At 40.5% G+C, this 16,656-nt stretch overlaps 1 protein-coding gene across 1 annotated transcript in view; it reads left to right on the top strand.

The window, feature by feature from the left end:
• Positions 1 to 16,656, top strand: part of dnah6 (dynein, axonemal, heavy chain 6) — a 54,318-nt gene that overhangs the window by 19,501 nt on the left and 18,161 nt on the right. The window contains exons 39-58 of the mRNA XM_070854395.1: positions 963 to 1,145; positions 1,477 to 1,620; positions 2,926 to 3,147; positions 3,958 to 4,105; positions 4,422 to 4,579; positions 6,251 to 6,382; positions 6,691 to 6,862; positions 9,772 to 9,918; positions 10,049 to 10,122; positions 10,245 to 10,399; positions 10,867 to 11,098; positions 11,196 to 11,348; positions 12,359 to 12,499; positions 13,075 to 13,317; positions 13,465 to 13,632; positions 13,804 to 14,039; positions 15,330 to 15,474; positions 15,774 to 15,890; positions 16,156 to 16,279; positions 16,459 to 16,655. Coding sequence (XP_070710496.1) covers positions 963 to 1,145; positions 1,477 to 1,620; positions 2,926 to 3,147; positions 3,958 to 4,105; positions 4,422 to 4,579; positions 6,251 to 6,382; positions 6,691 to 6,862; positions 9,772 to 9,918; positions 10,049 to 10,122; positions 10,245 to 10,399; positions 10,867 to 11,098; positions 11,196 to 11,348; positions 12,359 to 12,499; positions 13,075 to 13,317; positions 13,465 to 13,632; positions 13,804 to 14,039; positions 15,330 to 15,474; positions 15,774 to 15,890; positions 16,156 to 16,279; positions 16,459 to 16,655 — 3,291 coding nt within the window. The remainder of the gene's footprint in view (positions 1 to 962; positions 1,146 to 1,476; positions 1,621 to 2,925; positions 3,148 to 3,957; positions 4,106 to 4,421; positions 4,580 to 6,250; positions 6,383 to 6,690; positions 6,863 to 9,771; positions 9,919 to 10,048; positions 10,123 to 10,244; positions 10,400 to 10,866; positions 11,099 to 11,195; positions 11,349 to 12,358; positions 12,500 to 13,074; positions 13,318 to 13,464; positions 13,633 to 13,803; positions 14,040 to 15,329; positions 15,475 to 15,773; positions 15,891 to 16,155; positions 16,280 to 16,458; position 16,656) is intronic.

The raw sequence follows: 16,656 nt of genomic DNA, 5'->3' as shown, positions 1-16,656 counted from the left end.
CTCGCCATACTTTATACCATTAACAATTAGAGTTTTATCACTGCTCCTGTATTCTCTGTGCATGAAATTTTGGCTGTGTTCATGACTTTTTGTCCCTAAGCCTTTGGGGGTGACTTAACACCCTAAAAAGTAATTTCTCCCCTTGACCTTTAGCTCTATCCCATTCTTGTTGTGTATCTCTCTGTGTCTGTGTATTTATCTGATAATCCTTTGTTTGTTGCTTTTGTTGTCTTCCTTGTTTCAGCCTTTCCTGTTTAATCTCCATGGAGATCTCCCACTTTTGAGGACTTCAATCAGTTTTTTTAACAAGCAACACTTTTTAGAGAGAAGGCACTTTCCTTTCTTAGTTGAAGTGTTGCATTCTTCTTTGTCTGGGATAACTTTGATTACACTTTCAACAAATTTGTGGAGTTGTTAGAGTTAGAATTTATTAGAGTTTTTAATTAATTTTGTATTGATTCCACTCAGCTATTTTAACTGAGAGAGTCTTTCTCTCTGTGTCTCCTGGGAACAGGGAGAGTAGTGCCCCCTCTTATTGCGATTCCCCTTCAAGCCAGTGGCTAGTATACCTATTGTAGGGTTAGTTCAACCTTTAGCGAGGCAGTTAGCTTAGCATAAAGATTGAAATTGGGATAACAGCTAGCGTGTGTGAGCTTTAGCTATACTGGAAGGTGATTTTTTTTTACCTGCACAGAGCCATGCTAGATGGGTTCCCCTTGCCTCCAGTCTTTTATGCTAAACTAACTCTCCTGCTGCAGCTATATATTTAGCAAACAGTTATGAGAGTGGTATTGATCTTCTCATCTAACTCTTGGCAAGAAAGTGAATAAACGTTCTTCCTATATTACTGTGTCAAACCAACCAGGTTGCCTCAGTGATCATGTTGATAAATGTCTCTTAAAGATCACTGCCTAACCTCTCTGTGACCCTCTGTTGTCCTTCACTCTGTGCTGTCTCTCTAGCTCCCAGACCCAGTGCGATCATACCTGCTGGAGCTGTTTGAGCAGTATGTGGAGAAGGGTCTTCAGTTCGCGTCAAAGAATTGTACCCAGGCAATGCGCCAGGTGGACATCAGTAAAATCACCACTCTTTGCTCCCTACTAGAGGCACTGCTGCTGGGGGCAGGAGGGCCAGACCTCAATATGGTACATTAAACACGAGATTTAACTGTCACTTTAGTCTATTTCAGTTATGTTTATGGTGCCACACACGGACTGGTCTATTAGTGCAAATGAGAACCTTTTTGTACAATGACTCAGCGCTGTAATCAGTAAGATTCAGTGTTGTTGTGTGCACGGACAGATAACCAGGGAGGACAAGGGAGCACCTCTGCTTAAACCACACTAGACACAATACGTTATAGATGAATGGACCCCACAGATACGTTAATACATACTTAATTTAAACCCATCCCAGTCCTTACTAACTGAGCTTCTCCCTCCCTCTTTTTTAATTGTTTGTGTGTGCTGTTGTCAGGATTCCAAGCATCTCAACAGTGTATTATGTCAGACCTTCATATTTTGCTACCTGTGGGCAGTAGGCGGAAACCTGACCAGTTCTCATTGGGATGCTTTCGACACTTTCGTCCGAGAGCAGTTTCAAGACAACAGCTCTGCTAAGGTATATACTTGTGCACATGCCCACAGATATACACAAGACAGAGGGTTTTTTGTACTTAACTGTATTGTAACATTTGTAGACACAGCATATGTTCATATCACTCCGGCATATATAAAGACAAAAATGTCGAAACTGTGTCTCACATGCCCAGTGTTGCAGGTAAAACTCTTCTCTGCCACTCAAGGCAGTTTTTTTTTTTATCACTCATCTGTATTACTGAGAGTCAAATCCATTTACCAACGCATTTGCTGGTATTAGCATGAAATATGTGTAAAGCCCTGGAGGTTAGCTCATATTATATATTACATTAAAGTATTATTGGCACTGGATGTATCTAGCTGGAGCACAGCTAATCTGAGAGAGGATTCCTCTCTATAATATCAGTCACTCGTGTGAAATGAAGACATGAAGAAAGAGCATCCATATTGTACATTTTCTGTCAGTGGGAGACAGGAACATATTGGAAAGGTAAATTAAATTAAAGGGTGAGCGTTGTGCCAAGGTTGTAAAAGTCCATCGTATATCTTTATTCTACCTTTCTAACTTTTGAGAACTATGAATCAGCTGTCATAGAATGGAGGAAATAACTTTTATTTGTGAAGAAGGAGGTGTACAGCAATAGATGAATGAAGGTTGAAGTTGATATTATGAGTCCTCCAGTGTAACATGAAAGGGAACGTTAATTATTTGAGGTTTGTCTTGGCTGGCAGTAGTGGCAGATGATTGAGGGGGGGTCCTAATGATAGAGACAGAACCCAGTAGGGGTAGGAACATGACTTACTTACCTGAAGGGGGAGTGAGCATATAAGTAAAAGACTCAGGAAGGCTACAGAGTATCATCTGGAAGATCCCACATGCCTCTGCATCTGTTCATTTGGCTGTGCATAATGAGCTAATGTTGTTGTTGTTTTTGTCTTTGTGGTGTGTGTGTTTGGGAATCTTAATGTTATTTATATCAGAGAACTGTTTGTGTCTAAGTCTGTGTGTATTTACCATGAGATGAAGCCAGTGCAGCCAGCTCCCAGCTGTGAAGCTTGAGGGAATACAAACTGCACACACACACAGTCATACATCAGTAACAGCAGGATTCAGAGAAACAAATAAGGCAGACAAATACTAATTTACATGCCACAAGGAAACTTCTAAAGCACCACATAACTGAAGCTACAGTCAACAAAAGAGTAGAGCAAATAACCTACAGTCTAATGTTGGCAGTTTTGTAAAATTCATTTTAATATACAGTATTTCCCTAGTTTTTGTGGGTGTTTTCATGTGTAATAATGTGCATTTATATGTGCCATGCAGCTCCCCAAGTATGGTACCTTGTGGAGTGTGTACATGAACTTTAACCACAAGCGTCTGGAGCCATGGGAGAAGATAATGCCCTTATTTAAATACAACAGGGAGCAGCCTTTTTTTGAGATGCTGGTCCCCACCACAGACACTGTCCGCTATGGCTACTTGATGGAGAAACTGCTATCTGTGCGGCGTTCTGTACTATTTACTGGCAGCACTGGAGTGGGGAAGGTAAGGATTCTCAGATACGTTAAAAACAGTTGCAGCACCATGGTGTACTGTACTTTAAATCATAGGACACTGACCCAACAGAAGTACTTTAACAGGAAATCCCAGATACAGTGCTTTGTTGTTAATTGTTTGCTTAGTTATGTAGACAGTAAGTGGGCATCTGGGTTGCACAGAGGAAAATCACTGGTCTACCCCAGCTGAAACTTGGCCTCAGTTTCCAGCAGTAGTGATTCTGGCACTACCAGATGTTCAGTGAATACAACTGGCAATGCCACTGCAAAACCAAGTTCCTCTGATGGTTTTTTTGCACCTGGTTGGCCATGACCTACTGCACGTGTCAAGCTTGAGAGATGTTTCCTTTTCTATTGGTTTGCAAACATTGTATGACTACTATATTCAGATGTACTGGGTATTAGTGTTGGGTTTAACAGCAAATAATGGAAAACAAGGAAAACAAACAACAAACTCTAATGGAAACACAGGAAAATAAGCTTATTAAAAAGATTATAAAGGAAAATACTTTCAGTTGAATATTTTTTTGAAATTTTGTTCTTGGCTTTAGTTAAATTCACTGCTTCTGGAAATCCTTCCCACAGCCATCATTCATTTTGTTAGTTTTGCTTGAGAACCAAGACGCTTATTGTATGTGTTGGAGAGGTGTGAATATTAGCACACAGACAATCCAACAGACAAAAACAGAGAGTTAGAGAACTGTAGTGGTCAGGGACAGAGTGATGTGCTATCAAATGCTGCACCAAGATTCAGTAAAAGAAGCGTATTGAAGTATTTTTATGTGTCTGTCCCCTACAGTCAGTGGTGGCTCGAGACCTTCTTAACAGTATCCAGGAAAAAGCAGGATACCTTCCAGTCTACATAAACTTCTCTGCTCAGACCTCCTCTGCCCGCACACAGGAGATTATTGAGTCCAAACTGGAGAAAAAGAGGAAAAACATACTGGGTATTGGCTCACAGTTGCATTATCACACAATGATTCATATACTGCAAAGAGGAAAGTCTCTGTCAATACTTAAAAATGGTGGTAATGTGTAGATAATGTGCTAAAACATTCAACACCACTGGAAATGTCTTTGCTTGAGACAGTTGATCTGTTCATTTAGCCATCCATTCAGCTGTCTGTTCATTATCACTATTCTGCTTTTTCATTGCATCTACAAACAGTATCATCTTCTCTTACCATCTGTCCATCTGTCAGTCCATACATCTTCAACTGTTTCTCCTTTTCTCCCCATCCTTTTCTTCTCCCTTTACTGTAGGTGCTCCTGGTAACAAGAAGTTAGTAGTCTTTGTGGATGACCTGAATATGCCTAAGCTGGACAGTTATGGCTCTCAGCCACCCATAGAACTTCTGCGTCAGTTCCAGGACTTTTCTGGCTTCTATGACAGAAGCAAGTTCTTCTGGAAGGAGATCCAGGTATAAATATACACAAATAAGATGAGCTGCATCCTAATGGTGCATTTGACAGTACTGCTTATGTATGTGCATACATCTGACTTTGGCTGCATGGAGTTGAGCAGATGGCTGTTAGCGTCCTATAACATGTGCTTTTCCTGTTTATGAATTTTCCCTCAGTATTTAGGTAAAACTTTTGTTTTAGACAGAACACTTAAAGAAACATTCATACATTTTGGCAGCTGGGCTTGTTTATTGTCAACCTAACCAGGAGGACAGGACCATTCTACTCAGCTCATCATGTTAGGCCACACTCCAATCCATACCTCCAATCTACATATCCAGTTATATAACTAAGTGCGCATTGAGCCACAATTCTTGTTTTCCATTTCTACATGTTATGATATTGAAGTTGTCATCTAACTCTGCGTGAGATGGCAAACAACTGCATTTTCAAAAATCAGAGTGCCTTTTACAGTTGTGCTTAAAATTATTCAAACCCCATTGCCCCCCAATGGATTCAATCAAGTGTCAGGAAATCCTAGGAGAAAACATCATGGCATCTGTGAGGACTGCAGTAGTTACTAAAAGTGGCAAATTGTGTTGAATTTGGAGAATCCACCTGCAATATTAGTTGTGTTGAGCTATTTGAATTGTTCTTGTTTGAGTTGTTTGTAAATTTTGCTAACGCACCTAATTTCCGGTGGAATTTTTAATGTAATTTGTTCACTTATATAAGAAACCCATTCATCTTGTGTGCCTATGTGTGTTTGCATCTGTATTTGTTTTAATATTGGTGACCCATATTTGTATTCTACATTGATAAAGTTTCCTACATTTAACTTGTTTTATACAACACACACACTCACAAGACTGATTGTACTTTAGACTGCATGTGATGGCTTACAGTATAATGATGTATGTGGAGTTGTAGAATTCCACATAAGTAATACATCTGGGCTCTTGTGTGATAAGGCACTGCACCAGAGACAAATAAGGTCATACACAGGCAAACAGCATACACATACTCTCACCACATTCATTCCTTCATGCATTTCTCAGATTTTATTTGGAGAAGAAGAGATTATATTCAGGGAGGAGGTTTGTGTGATTTTCATCCAGAAACAAAATAAATACTTTTTTTAGATTTAGATTTAGTCATGACATGTATCAAGTTCAGCTTTCCAGATGCTGGTGTATTAGGTTTCACAGCAGCAGAAATATTCATATTGTTTACAGATTAGATCAGATTAGCGATGGCAGTCATGAAAATGAAATGAAATGTATGTACCTAACGGTTTAAAAATGCAGAGAAAATGCTGGTGGATAAGCGAGAGAGACAAACTGAACTGAATCTTAACTTTATTCTCTACTGTATTAGTAGACTGAAAGAAAATTAACTGACAAGAAAAAAATCTGATATTTATTAGATGGCTTTAAAACTGTCCAGGGCATTTTCACCATTTTGTAAATATGTTTCTGTACACTAAATAATTAATTGTGACAATTGCTCAACTGATTAATTAATTACTCATGAAAATACTTGAAGCCCTAATATTTCCCCACATCTTCAACATTTGTGTTGGGTTCTGCAGGATCTCAATTCAGGATCTTTTCTTGTGCCTCCTCTCTTTTGAATGTTGGCAAAACCTTCCTGCTTTATTCTCTTCCTCCTTTGTTTCTGTCGTCCAGGAAATGACCATCACTGCAGCATGTGCTCCTCCAGGAGGGGGACGCAATCCGGTGACCCCACGATTCATCCGCCATTTCAGCGTGCTGTGTCTTCCCACACCCTCGGAACACAGCCTAAAGCAAATATTCAAAGTGAGGAGAGACACACACACTCGTGCACAACTACACATCAGTCATGTGCTATTACAGCCTTACACTCGGAGGATAAGCCACACACATGTTCTTTTATTGCTTATTTAAAAGCTGTGCTCAAAATTATAAACTAAATTTATTACAGAAAATCTTTATTTATCATGAATAATTTTGGTTTTACTGATTCAGGAACATAATTATGAGGACAGGACATGTAGTGTTCATGTACTTCGTGCTATAATATCTGTTGCTGTTCTAATTTCTCCACTTCACCCCTCTCCCCACTTTCCTTTCCAACCTTCCTCTAGGCCATCCTGAATGGTTTCCTTAGTGAGTTTTCCCAGGCAGTGAAGGACTGTGCCAGTCAGATAGTGGATGCAGCTGTGGAGATTTACAACCGTTTGAGTGTAGATCTGTTGCCCACTCCAGCAAAGTCCCACTATGTCTTCAATCTCCGGGACCTCTCCAAGTGTGTCCAAGGTAAGACATGAACTCACACACACTGTTTGCACACACTGATTCGCACACATTCAGATCAGCTCACTGGACACCCAAGGTTCTTACGAACACCAATCTGAGAGAGGTAAAGATAACATGCATATAACTGAAACACAGGAAGTGTAATAAGGCAGTAAGTGAAAGTTGTGCAGCCAGATGAGATGAACGCATGCATTTTCTCCCTAAATACTTCACTGCTGCACTAGGTGAAATACAGCACCTAATGGGAATGCCACATACTCAATCATGTGTAGTATCTTGTATCCAGGTATATCCAATTTTTCCATTTTTACCACTTTCAAAATGTATTACGAAATGCCACTTGAGATTTGATTTGATCAGAGGGTTGGTTTTTGGGTGACACTTGTACTTAGTCACAGGTGACTGCATTACGAGAACCCCCTCTCCTTTCCTCAACAGCACAAACTAAACTTTAGCTTTGCTGAAAGTCACTGAAAGCCTCATGTTTCCAAATTGTCTGCACAATCACCCCCTCTGCCTCATTCCCTCTCTCTCTCTCGCTCTCTTCCTTTACCCAGCAGGCATCATTACAGTACAAAGATGAGCTAAAGTGACTTCTACGCCTGCTTTCTAGACACTACTTGTTCAACATCGCTAGAGTGCATTACTCAAACACACAGTTCCCTTTAGCAATTCATACTGTTGGTGAATGGCAATAAACTGACACTCACTTTTCCTATTTTCTCATATCGCTGGCAACACATGGCCTCTCTCTCTATATCCTCATATGTATCCGTAGTAGTTATGTTTATTATGGCTCTGATTGAGATTGTTTGCATTTAGAAAAATGTCACGAGTTAGGTTTGTTTAACAGTATGTTGTACTTTCTGTACAAACCACAGGTAGTGCAGTTTCCTCAAGGTGAGAGAGTACAGAGTGCACTTGCTTGCCACTTTCCATCTCGCTAAAGAACACTTGTTTTGATAGTCTTGTGCAGGGCGATCTGGTCAAGTGCCCAGTCCATCTGAACTGTGCCTTTCTTAAGCAACGTGGAGATTCTGGAAATATTGGCTTTGCTGAGGACGTCAGTATGAAGGATTCTGTCCTTCCACCTGATCCTCAGCAGTTTCCTGAGACAGTTCACGTGGAGATGGTTCAATTTCCTGGCATGGCATTGATGGACTGTCCAGGGAGCTTACCCATTGAAAAGAGCTGATAATATGACAGCCTTATAGACTTTCACTTTTGTCTCCTGTTTGATACCAGTCCTTTCCCAATCCAATTATTATAGACGTCCATAGGCTGCACTGGCCTTGGCAATTCTGATTTAACTTCATCATCTATGTGCACAGCACAAGACAGAGTACTTCTAAGTTAAGTAAACTTGTCAATGGCTGAGGCCTTTGGCTGTTCTCAAAGATGGTGGTCTCAGTGTAGCGTTTTCCCTGAGTAGGTTGTTACAGGACTTCAGTCCTCTTTATGCTGATTGTTAGGCTGAAGTTGCTGCAAGCTTCAATTGGTCCATATTTGCCTGTAGTTCTTCATTTGAGCCAGCCGCCAGACAGCTATCAGCAAACAAAAGTAGGGTTAGGTGGAACTAATCCCAGTGTTGTAACATCACGCTGAAGGGTTTTGGCACTAGGACAGAGCCTAGCTTCACCTTGTTTGTGATCTGGAATGGATGAGAGAGCTCTTGCTGTCTCTGATGCTGGCCATCATTCCATGATGGAGTTTGCACACTATTCTACAACACTAGATACATTGCCATGATCTTCTATCGGCCCTCTAGGCTGACTTTGTCAAATGCTTTTGTTGAATGAAGTAATGCTATATATAGATCAGTATTTTGTTCTGGTATTTCTCCTGTAGCTGCTGTGCAGTAAATATGTAGCTCTGCTGTCTTTTCGGAGGCCACACTGACCCTCAAGCAGCAGACCTTAGGCTAGATGGACAGTTAGATGGATGAAAAGAAATATTGCCAAGATTTAGCAAGCAATTGATAGTAGGGAGATGCCTCTGTGGTTGTCACAGGCCTGCCGGTTGCCTTTCTTGTTGAAGAGATGGATTATACAGACATTCCTAAACTCCTTGGGATCAGCTTCTAATTTCTACTGAGATGGAAAGATTTTGGTCAGTTTCTTGAATATAAGTGACATTTCAGCTTGGATGGGGCATTGGACCCTAGACCTTTTCCTGGTTTCCTCACTGGAAGACTAAACAGCAGACTGGTTTATGTCAACCCGAAGCAGTCTTGCAATTCACCTTTCTTTAAGCCTGCTGCCTGTTGTTAGTTACCGCTACCCCGTCAAGCTGTCTGAGCATGGAGCATGGAGCCTACATTGTCACTAACTGCACTCCCTAAAGAAATATTGTCTAATTTTTGGAAAAATGAAAAAGGGACTAGCAGCGAAAGCAAGTTAAAAAGATAAATCCAGTAGCTAGAGCCTAATGCTACAGATCAGTATAAAAGGGAACCACCACATCACCTGACAACTGAGTTCGAAGACAATGAAATCAAAGGATACTTATATTGTATTAGGTATTAAATGCAAAACAAAATGAAAAAACGAACTTAACAGTAAGCTAACAGTAATAGTAGTGGTAAGTTAACTGCACAGAGGGTTCAGCGTTGCAGCTAAAAGGCCAGCCCAGATCAAACAAGCCAGAGGCACAACTGGCTGGTCAGACACAGCTTGTTTTACTAAAACACATATATATTCTAATCCCACACACAGACTTGCACGTATTTAAGGTTTCATTATTATTTCATTCATTTTATGCTGTTGTTCTTCTTCTTTATTTTGTTTTCTTTGAGATAGCTTTATGAGCTCCCTTTTTCATCCTTACAGCTGCTCCTATTTATTATCCCATGAATTTAAGAATCAGAACAATTATTCTTGCCATACATCCTTCTTTCTCTTTATGTCCAGGCATACTGCAGTGTGAGCCGAGTCAAGTGAGAGACAAAAACCAAATCTTCCGCCTCTTCTGCCATGAGTGTCAGCGAGTGTTCCACGACCGACTCATCAACAACCAAGATAAGGCCTATTTCAACACCATCATTTCCAAGATGGCTTGTAAGAACTTGGCCACAGAGATGGCTCACTTTGCTAAATGCACAATTCACTTGAGTCCTGTACAGGTTCTTTAGCATCTTCACTAGTTAAAGAATAGCCCCCTATTTGGTCCTCTCTCTCTTTCTGACAGGTACATTTTTTAGCATAAACTTGGAGCCCTCATACTTTGTGACTCAACCCATCATATTTGGGGACTTCATCAAGGTCAGATTATCTTTTCTTATCAAAAATGCTTGATAACTTCAGAAACCACTTGATTTCTATGTTCCCACTGATATACCTCACAATACTTATCTCCACTGCTCTCCATCTACTAATCCCTGTAGGTGGGTGTGGAGAAAGAAGATCGTCTGTATGAGGATCTGACTGACATGGATAAGATTCAGGCTGTTCTCCAGGACTACCTGGACGATTACAACATGACCTTCTCCAAGGAGACCAAGCTGGTTTTCTTCCAGGATGCCATCGAGCACGTCTCCAGGTATGTACATTAAAACCTGCCAAATGTTTTGTAATGTGACTTCCTAGTTGGGGGTTAATGGATTTTAGGTGGTACAATGTGAAAGATTACACTAAGGAAAAAGTAAAACTAGAGACAGTATGATATTGCTTTTTCAGTGGGAACATATAGAAAGAGTCTGTGACGTGTTCAAGGAGTGTTTGTCTCTGTGGTGCATTTATAGTTTAGTGTTTGAGAGAGGAACCAATGTATTGCATAAAATGGTACATATGTTGCTGCTGTTAAGATCGTGTTTGACTGATTTGATTTGTTTGTGTAAGTCTCCACTTTTAACAGTGGTGTATCATGGCATGCCACTGAACACAAATCTGTTTTTTAACAATACTTTCAGAAAGAATATTTAGCTCATCTGGCATGGAACCTGTAACCACAATGTTTCCTGCTTTTTTCTTTATAAATGATGATAGTGACTTTTCCTCATCTTATAGGATTGCCCGTATGATTCGCCAGGAGAGAGGCAATGCCCTCCTTGTGGGGGTAGGAGGTACAGGCAAGCAGTCGCTTACTCGATTGGCAGCCCACATGTGTGGGTACTGCTGCTTTGAGATTGAACTGAGTCGTGGCTACAACTATGACAGCTTCCATGAGGACTTGAGGAGGCTCTATAAGATGGCTGGTGTGGCTGGCAAAGATACGGTGTTCCTCTTTACGGACACTCAGGTATGATGGAAGGACTTAAGTTTGGATGCCTGCAGATTGCTTTTTTGTTTTTTGTTAAGTATATTTACAGATGTCCACTGTCTCTTTTCTCTTGTAGATTGTGGTGGAAGAGTTTTTGGAGGACATAAACAACATGCTGAACTCTGGCGAGGTGCCCAACCTTTTTGAGAAAGATGAGCTGGAACAAGTACTAGGTGCTACCCGCCCCAAAGCCAAAGAGGCTGGAATCAGTGAGGAGAACAGGGACGAGGTACTGCAGACACAAACACTTGATGCAGTAAAAATATATCATTCAGGCAGTAAAAATGTAGTACAGTATATATCTACAACATGTGCAATCAAACAGATGAATTCAATTTTTTGGTGAAGATAATCAGAACAAGTGATTGAGTTGGAATGTTGACAATAATCACTTTTATATAAACTGCTTTCTATGCAGTTAGAGGTAAGATTGATCACATTGGGAGGATCTTGCTGGACATCGTTTCCTACAAGTTAATTAAAACAGAGTTTACTTTAAAAAATGATACCAAGATTTCTTTCTTCTGAAATATTGATATTGGAAATTAGGTTGTCTGTTGAGCGCTGAGCTATGAATGTCCAGACCCTGTAGCTATGAAAATGACAATTTTAGCCAAATGAATACAATTGTCTTTTCCACACTGATTTCAATGGGTGTGATGCACTTAAGGCAATAGTTTGAAATGTGAGTAAGTTTACATTCCTCCCAAGAGTCATGACATGATCGATTTCACTTTCATGCCTGTGTCTGTCTCATGTCTGTCCAGGAAACAGTTAACCAGTCATGTCTATGAATGTCAATTCATAGAAAAAACAAGTTTTCCAGGGGGTTATGTGCCAGACTGTGTCTTGGTCTGGCACAGTAGCACAAAGGGTCTTTGTTCCAAACAATATAAAACATTACCAGATGCCCGCCATGTTTAAGATCAGACGATATCTGCAGTAAGATCAAAAAGAAGTAAAAACAAAGACTGACTACTGTCAATAGCTACAAGAAGATAAATAAGACATTGCATAATATTTAGAAACAACACACATGCACAGTGTTTCCCACAAAGGGCCAACATGCCCATATAGCCTGGACAAAGGCAGTCACTTAAAGTCAGTGCCCCCAAGCGAGCTGTAAGAAAACATCGGCCTGTAATGTTATCTGCTGTTATCTGCCTGCTGAGACCAAGCCGTCAGACATTATGGAATCTGTGTGTGTGTGTGTGTGTGTGTGTGTGTGTGTGCCTTCAGGTGTTCCAGTATTTCATCTCTCGTGTACGGGAGAAGCTTCACATTGTGCTGTGCATGAGTCCCGTGGGGGATGCCTTCAGATCCCGCTGTCGAATGTTCCCTTCACTGGTCAACTGCTGCACCATTGACTGGTTTGTGCAGGTATGCTGAGAAAGCTTGCATGTTCTGATCATATGTTGCCATATATAATACTTTGATTCGGGGTTGTGAAATGTAATTATTAAATATAGAGAGCTATAGAATATAGATACACCTGGTACAATCATGCCCTAGGGATCATCTGTGTGTTTGTTAGGATGTATCTTTCTACTTGTCGTGAACCAGTCTACAGCACCATTCTTCTTTCAGTCTATCTGACATTACCACTGTGTTGCCAGTCCTGGCAGCTATATTCACAATATCATTTCTGATATAATTTTCTACCTCCCTCTTTTTTCTTATTGCAGTTCTCGTTTTTTGCAACTATTATCTCACTCACCCACTATTATCCTCACCTGCTCTCATTCCATTATTGTCCACCTTTTTTAACTCTGCTGTGGATGCTTTTAATTTGCATCTTTAGTGAATATCTTCATTATTGCATTTTGTTATTCTCATTCTTTTGCTTTTCTGTTGAATAACTGTGCAAATATACAAAAGCTAAAATAAAACTATATATCTTTGCCTTTGCTGCAAACCTCAATTTTTCCTCTTTCCCCCTTACCCTGTGGAACCAGTGGCCACGTGAGGCGCTGCTCTCTGTCTCTCAGACCTTCTTCCAGAATGTGGACTTTGGCAGTGATGAGCTGAAGCAGAGCTTCTCAGCCATGTGCGTGGAGATACATGTTAGTGTCACTGACATGGCTGAGCGCTTCTACTCCGAGTTGAGACGTCGATACTACACCACGCCTACCTCCTACCTGGAGCTCATCAACCTCTACCTGTCCATGCTAGAGGAGAAGAGACAGCAGCTAGTGCTAGTAAGTCTAACCATCATAGTACATGAATGCTAATTGTTAACATTTTCTTCTGTTAATCAGCTTTGTGGTTGTAGCACTGTAATCTGTCTTATTTTGTGGATGATGTCTAAATATGCACAATATATCTGTGTGTGCGTTTATGTTTAGGCCAGGGATCGTGTGAAGAACGGTCTGACCAAATTGCTGGAGACAAATGAACTTGTAGACAAAATGAAAGTCGACCTGTCTGCTCTGGAGCCAGTCCTGAAACAAAAATCCATTGATGTTGATGCCCTCATGGAGAAACTGGCTATAGACCAGGAGAGCGCTGACGAGGTCTGTGTGTGTATTTGGGTGTGTGTGAGAGAGAAATAAGGTTGTACTATAACAGAACTACAAAAATGTGTCTATTGTCTTCTGTAAGCTGCTGAAAAAGTCTGATACCATTTTCCCATTGCTATAGTGTATGTTTGTATGTATCATTAAAGAAATATATCCTTGCCACAGGTGCGTAAGGTCGTGAAAGAGGATGAGGCTTTGGCCAAGGTCAAAGCTGAAGACACCCAGGCCATAGCTGATGATGCCCAGAGAGACCTGGATGAGGCTCTGCCAGCCCTGGAGGGCGCCAATCAGGCCCTTAATTCTCTCGACAAGGCTGACATCTCTGAGATCAAGGTGTTCACCAAACCCCCAGACCTAGTCATGACTGTCATGGAGGCCATCTGCATCCTGCTCAACTGCAAGTCAGTGTGCTTCTCTCTCACTCTTTAAAAAAACAGGGCTTTTCTTCCTCAGAAATGTTTGATCAGAGAGGTATTTCCACCTCTGTGTGTCCTTCTCTTAGAGTTACAAGTTTGCTTCTCACTAACTATGTCAACTATGTCATTCCAAATACTCAGACTATTTCAGAATAACAACAATAGGGATAGCAATGCCATTTGATGGGGCTGTTTGATAATAAATTCATAGAACATGGAGGAAAGATCAGATATTAAGGGCTTGGTGAAATATCATAGCTAATCTGTATATGATTTATGTTTCATTTGTTCAGCACAATTGATTTATTTCAACACTAATGGCAAATGGTCATCTGTAAATAGTATAAGATACAATCTAATTTCAGTCTAGGATGAGTGACTACAAAAAATAAAGAATACCAAACAGGAAAATGTATTCACCAAATGTCTGTGTCCCAACAAAGATCCATCAGGTATCCCATTTATTATGGTCCATTATTGTAATCACAATCATCACTGTGGCCACCTTCATCATTTTAGCACTCACAATATCTTCTGCATAATCATTATCAACATAATTTGAGTCATCCCAAAAATGATCATCATCATAATCACAATCGTCACTCTGCCAAATGTACTTTATGTATTCAGTTTTTTAATCCCACATATTTTGCAGTCAGCATCCATAGAGATTACCCCATCATCCCATGACCCATCCCTCTGTCAACCCTTAAATTTCATCAGTCATTAATCTACATTGCTGTACGAAATCCAATCCTGTCCAGTATCCCACTTTAACCTTTTAATACCCACTCTTTCGGCAGTGGCTCACTAGCACCAACTTTCAGTGACTGCATGTACTATAACGATGTATACTAGAATATGAATATGTAATATATCTATTGTTGGATTAGATTCACACCTTTTTCTTGTTCTTCTGAGTTGTGAGTTGTGATTTTTAAGCACTGTATGTATGTCAAAGTAAAATTCATGCAGTATCATAACTTACACTAGTTTACATTACCACTTGTCTTGGTTATTTGTAAGTTGTGTTTTATTCTCGTATCTTTGCTGTCTTATTTCCTGTCTTTGCTGAGGCTAACTCATGCACCATGTGCTATAGATGAGTAACATTCTGCCAGACTTAAATTGGAAATAAGTTACATGTGTTTTTTAACAGATATATTTTGTCCCAATATAAATGAAGCCACACCTGCATGTTTATTAATCATTTGAAGCATTTTCGTAGGCTCCCTTTTTCCACAATGCTGCACTAACATTCCGTTCTCCTCGCAGACCAGACTGGCCCGGTGCCAAGCAATTACTGGGAGATGCCAATTTCCTCAGGCGTCTGACAGACTATGACAAGGACAATATCAAGCCTCAGATCCTGCTGAAGCTGCAGAAATACGTCAACAACCCTGATTTCATACCTGAGAAGGTGTGTTTGAATTTCATGTTGAACACTCTGATATGTCAGTCAGATCTTTTGGAGTAGGATTCAAAGTAAACTGAAAATTGGAGTTCAAAACACTACACTACTGTTTTGTGCCAGAGTTGAGAAAGAAATGGGAAGATAACTGCTAACTAAAAAGTTTCAATTAGGGCGTTATAGTCGTATGTACGCTTCTGAAATGAACTATGTAGGTTTTGTGCTGAAAATAATCATTTGTGGAATGAAACACAGCATGCTTCAATATCTGGTAGTTAGTGTAATTCCTGATTGTTTGCTGCTGTTAGGTGGAGAAGGTATCCAAAGCTTGCAGATCAATGTGCATGTGGGTCAGAGCCATGAATCTTTACTCCAGAGTCCTGAAAGAAGTCGGCCCCAAGCGAGAAAAACTGGCCAAGGCACAGGTCAGTAACATACAGCAGTATGTTTACAGGCTTTAATCATATACGTACACAAATTACAATGGCTAGCTCTTTACATAATCTTGCTCTAAATCTCAATGCTGCCTATTTTTATTGAGCCTACCACAACCAATGCATACATTCTGCTCTGCTCAATGCTCTGCATTCACTGGACCAAGTAATGAGGGTAAAAAAAAAGAACAAAATATTCTCTCAATGGTTCATTTATGTTCCCCTGTCCCTTTCTCCCTCTATTCTAAAAATGCAGGAGGAGCTGGATATGACTATGGCAACCCTGAGGGAGAAGCAACAAAAGCTTCAGGAGGTGGAGAACGAGATCAAGGTCCTACAGGACCAGTTTGACAGCAGCATAAATGAGAAGGAGGACTTGGGTAAGGGGTGTGCCCTTTAAATGTTACCACTTTATGCTCTACCTGGGTTTTAAACTGTCATCTCTTTCAGAATTCATGGAAGTTTTATTACCCACTGGAATTAAATAAAAAAAAGTCTGCCAGCATTTACCTTGCTAATGTTATTTCTCTCTCTCTGGGACCCCTCTCTTTCCTCAAAGTTAACACCATGGCTCTGACACAGGCTCGGTTGACTAGGGCAGGGAAGCTTACGTCTGCTCTTGGTGATGAACAACTACGCTGGGAAGAAAGTGTTGCCTTGTTTGAGCAAGAGATCATCAACGTTGTTGGGAATGTCTTCATTGCAGCTGCCTGTGTGGCTTACTATGGAGCATTCACTTCCCACTACAGACAGCTGG

This window comes from Pempheris klunzingeri, chromosome 3 (genome assembly GCF_042242105.1).
Source record: "Pempheris klunzingeri isolate RE-2024b chromosome 3, fPemKlu1.hap1, whole genome shotgun sequence".
Taxonomy (NCBI): domain Eukaryota; kingdom Metazoa; phylum Chordata; class Actinopteri; order Acropomatiformes; family Pempheridae; genus Pempheris; species Pempheris klunzingeri.
Note: the sequence above shows the minus strand (reverse complement) of the source record. Positions and strands in the feature narration are given on the sequence as shown.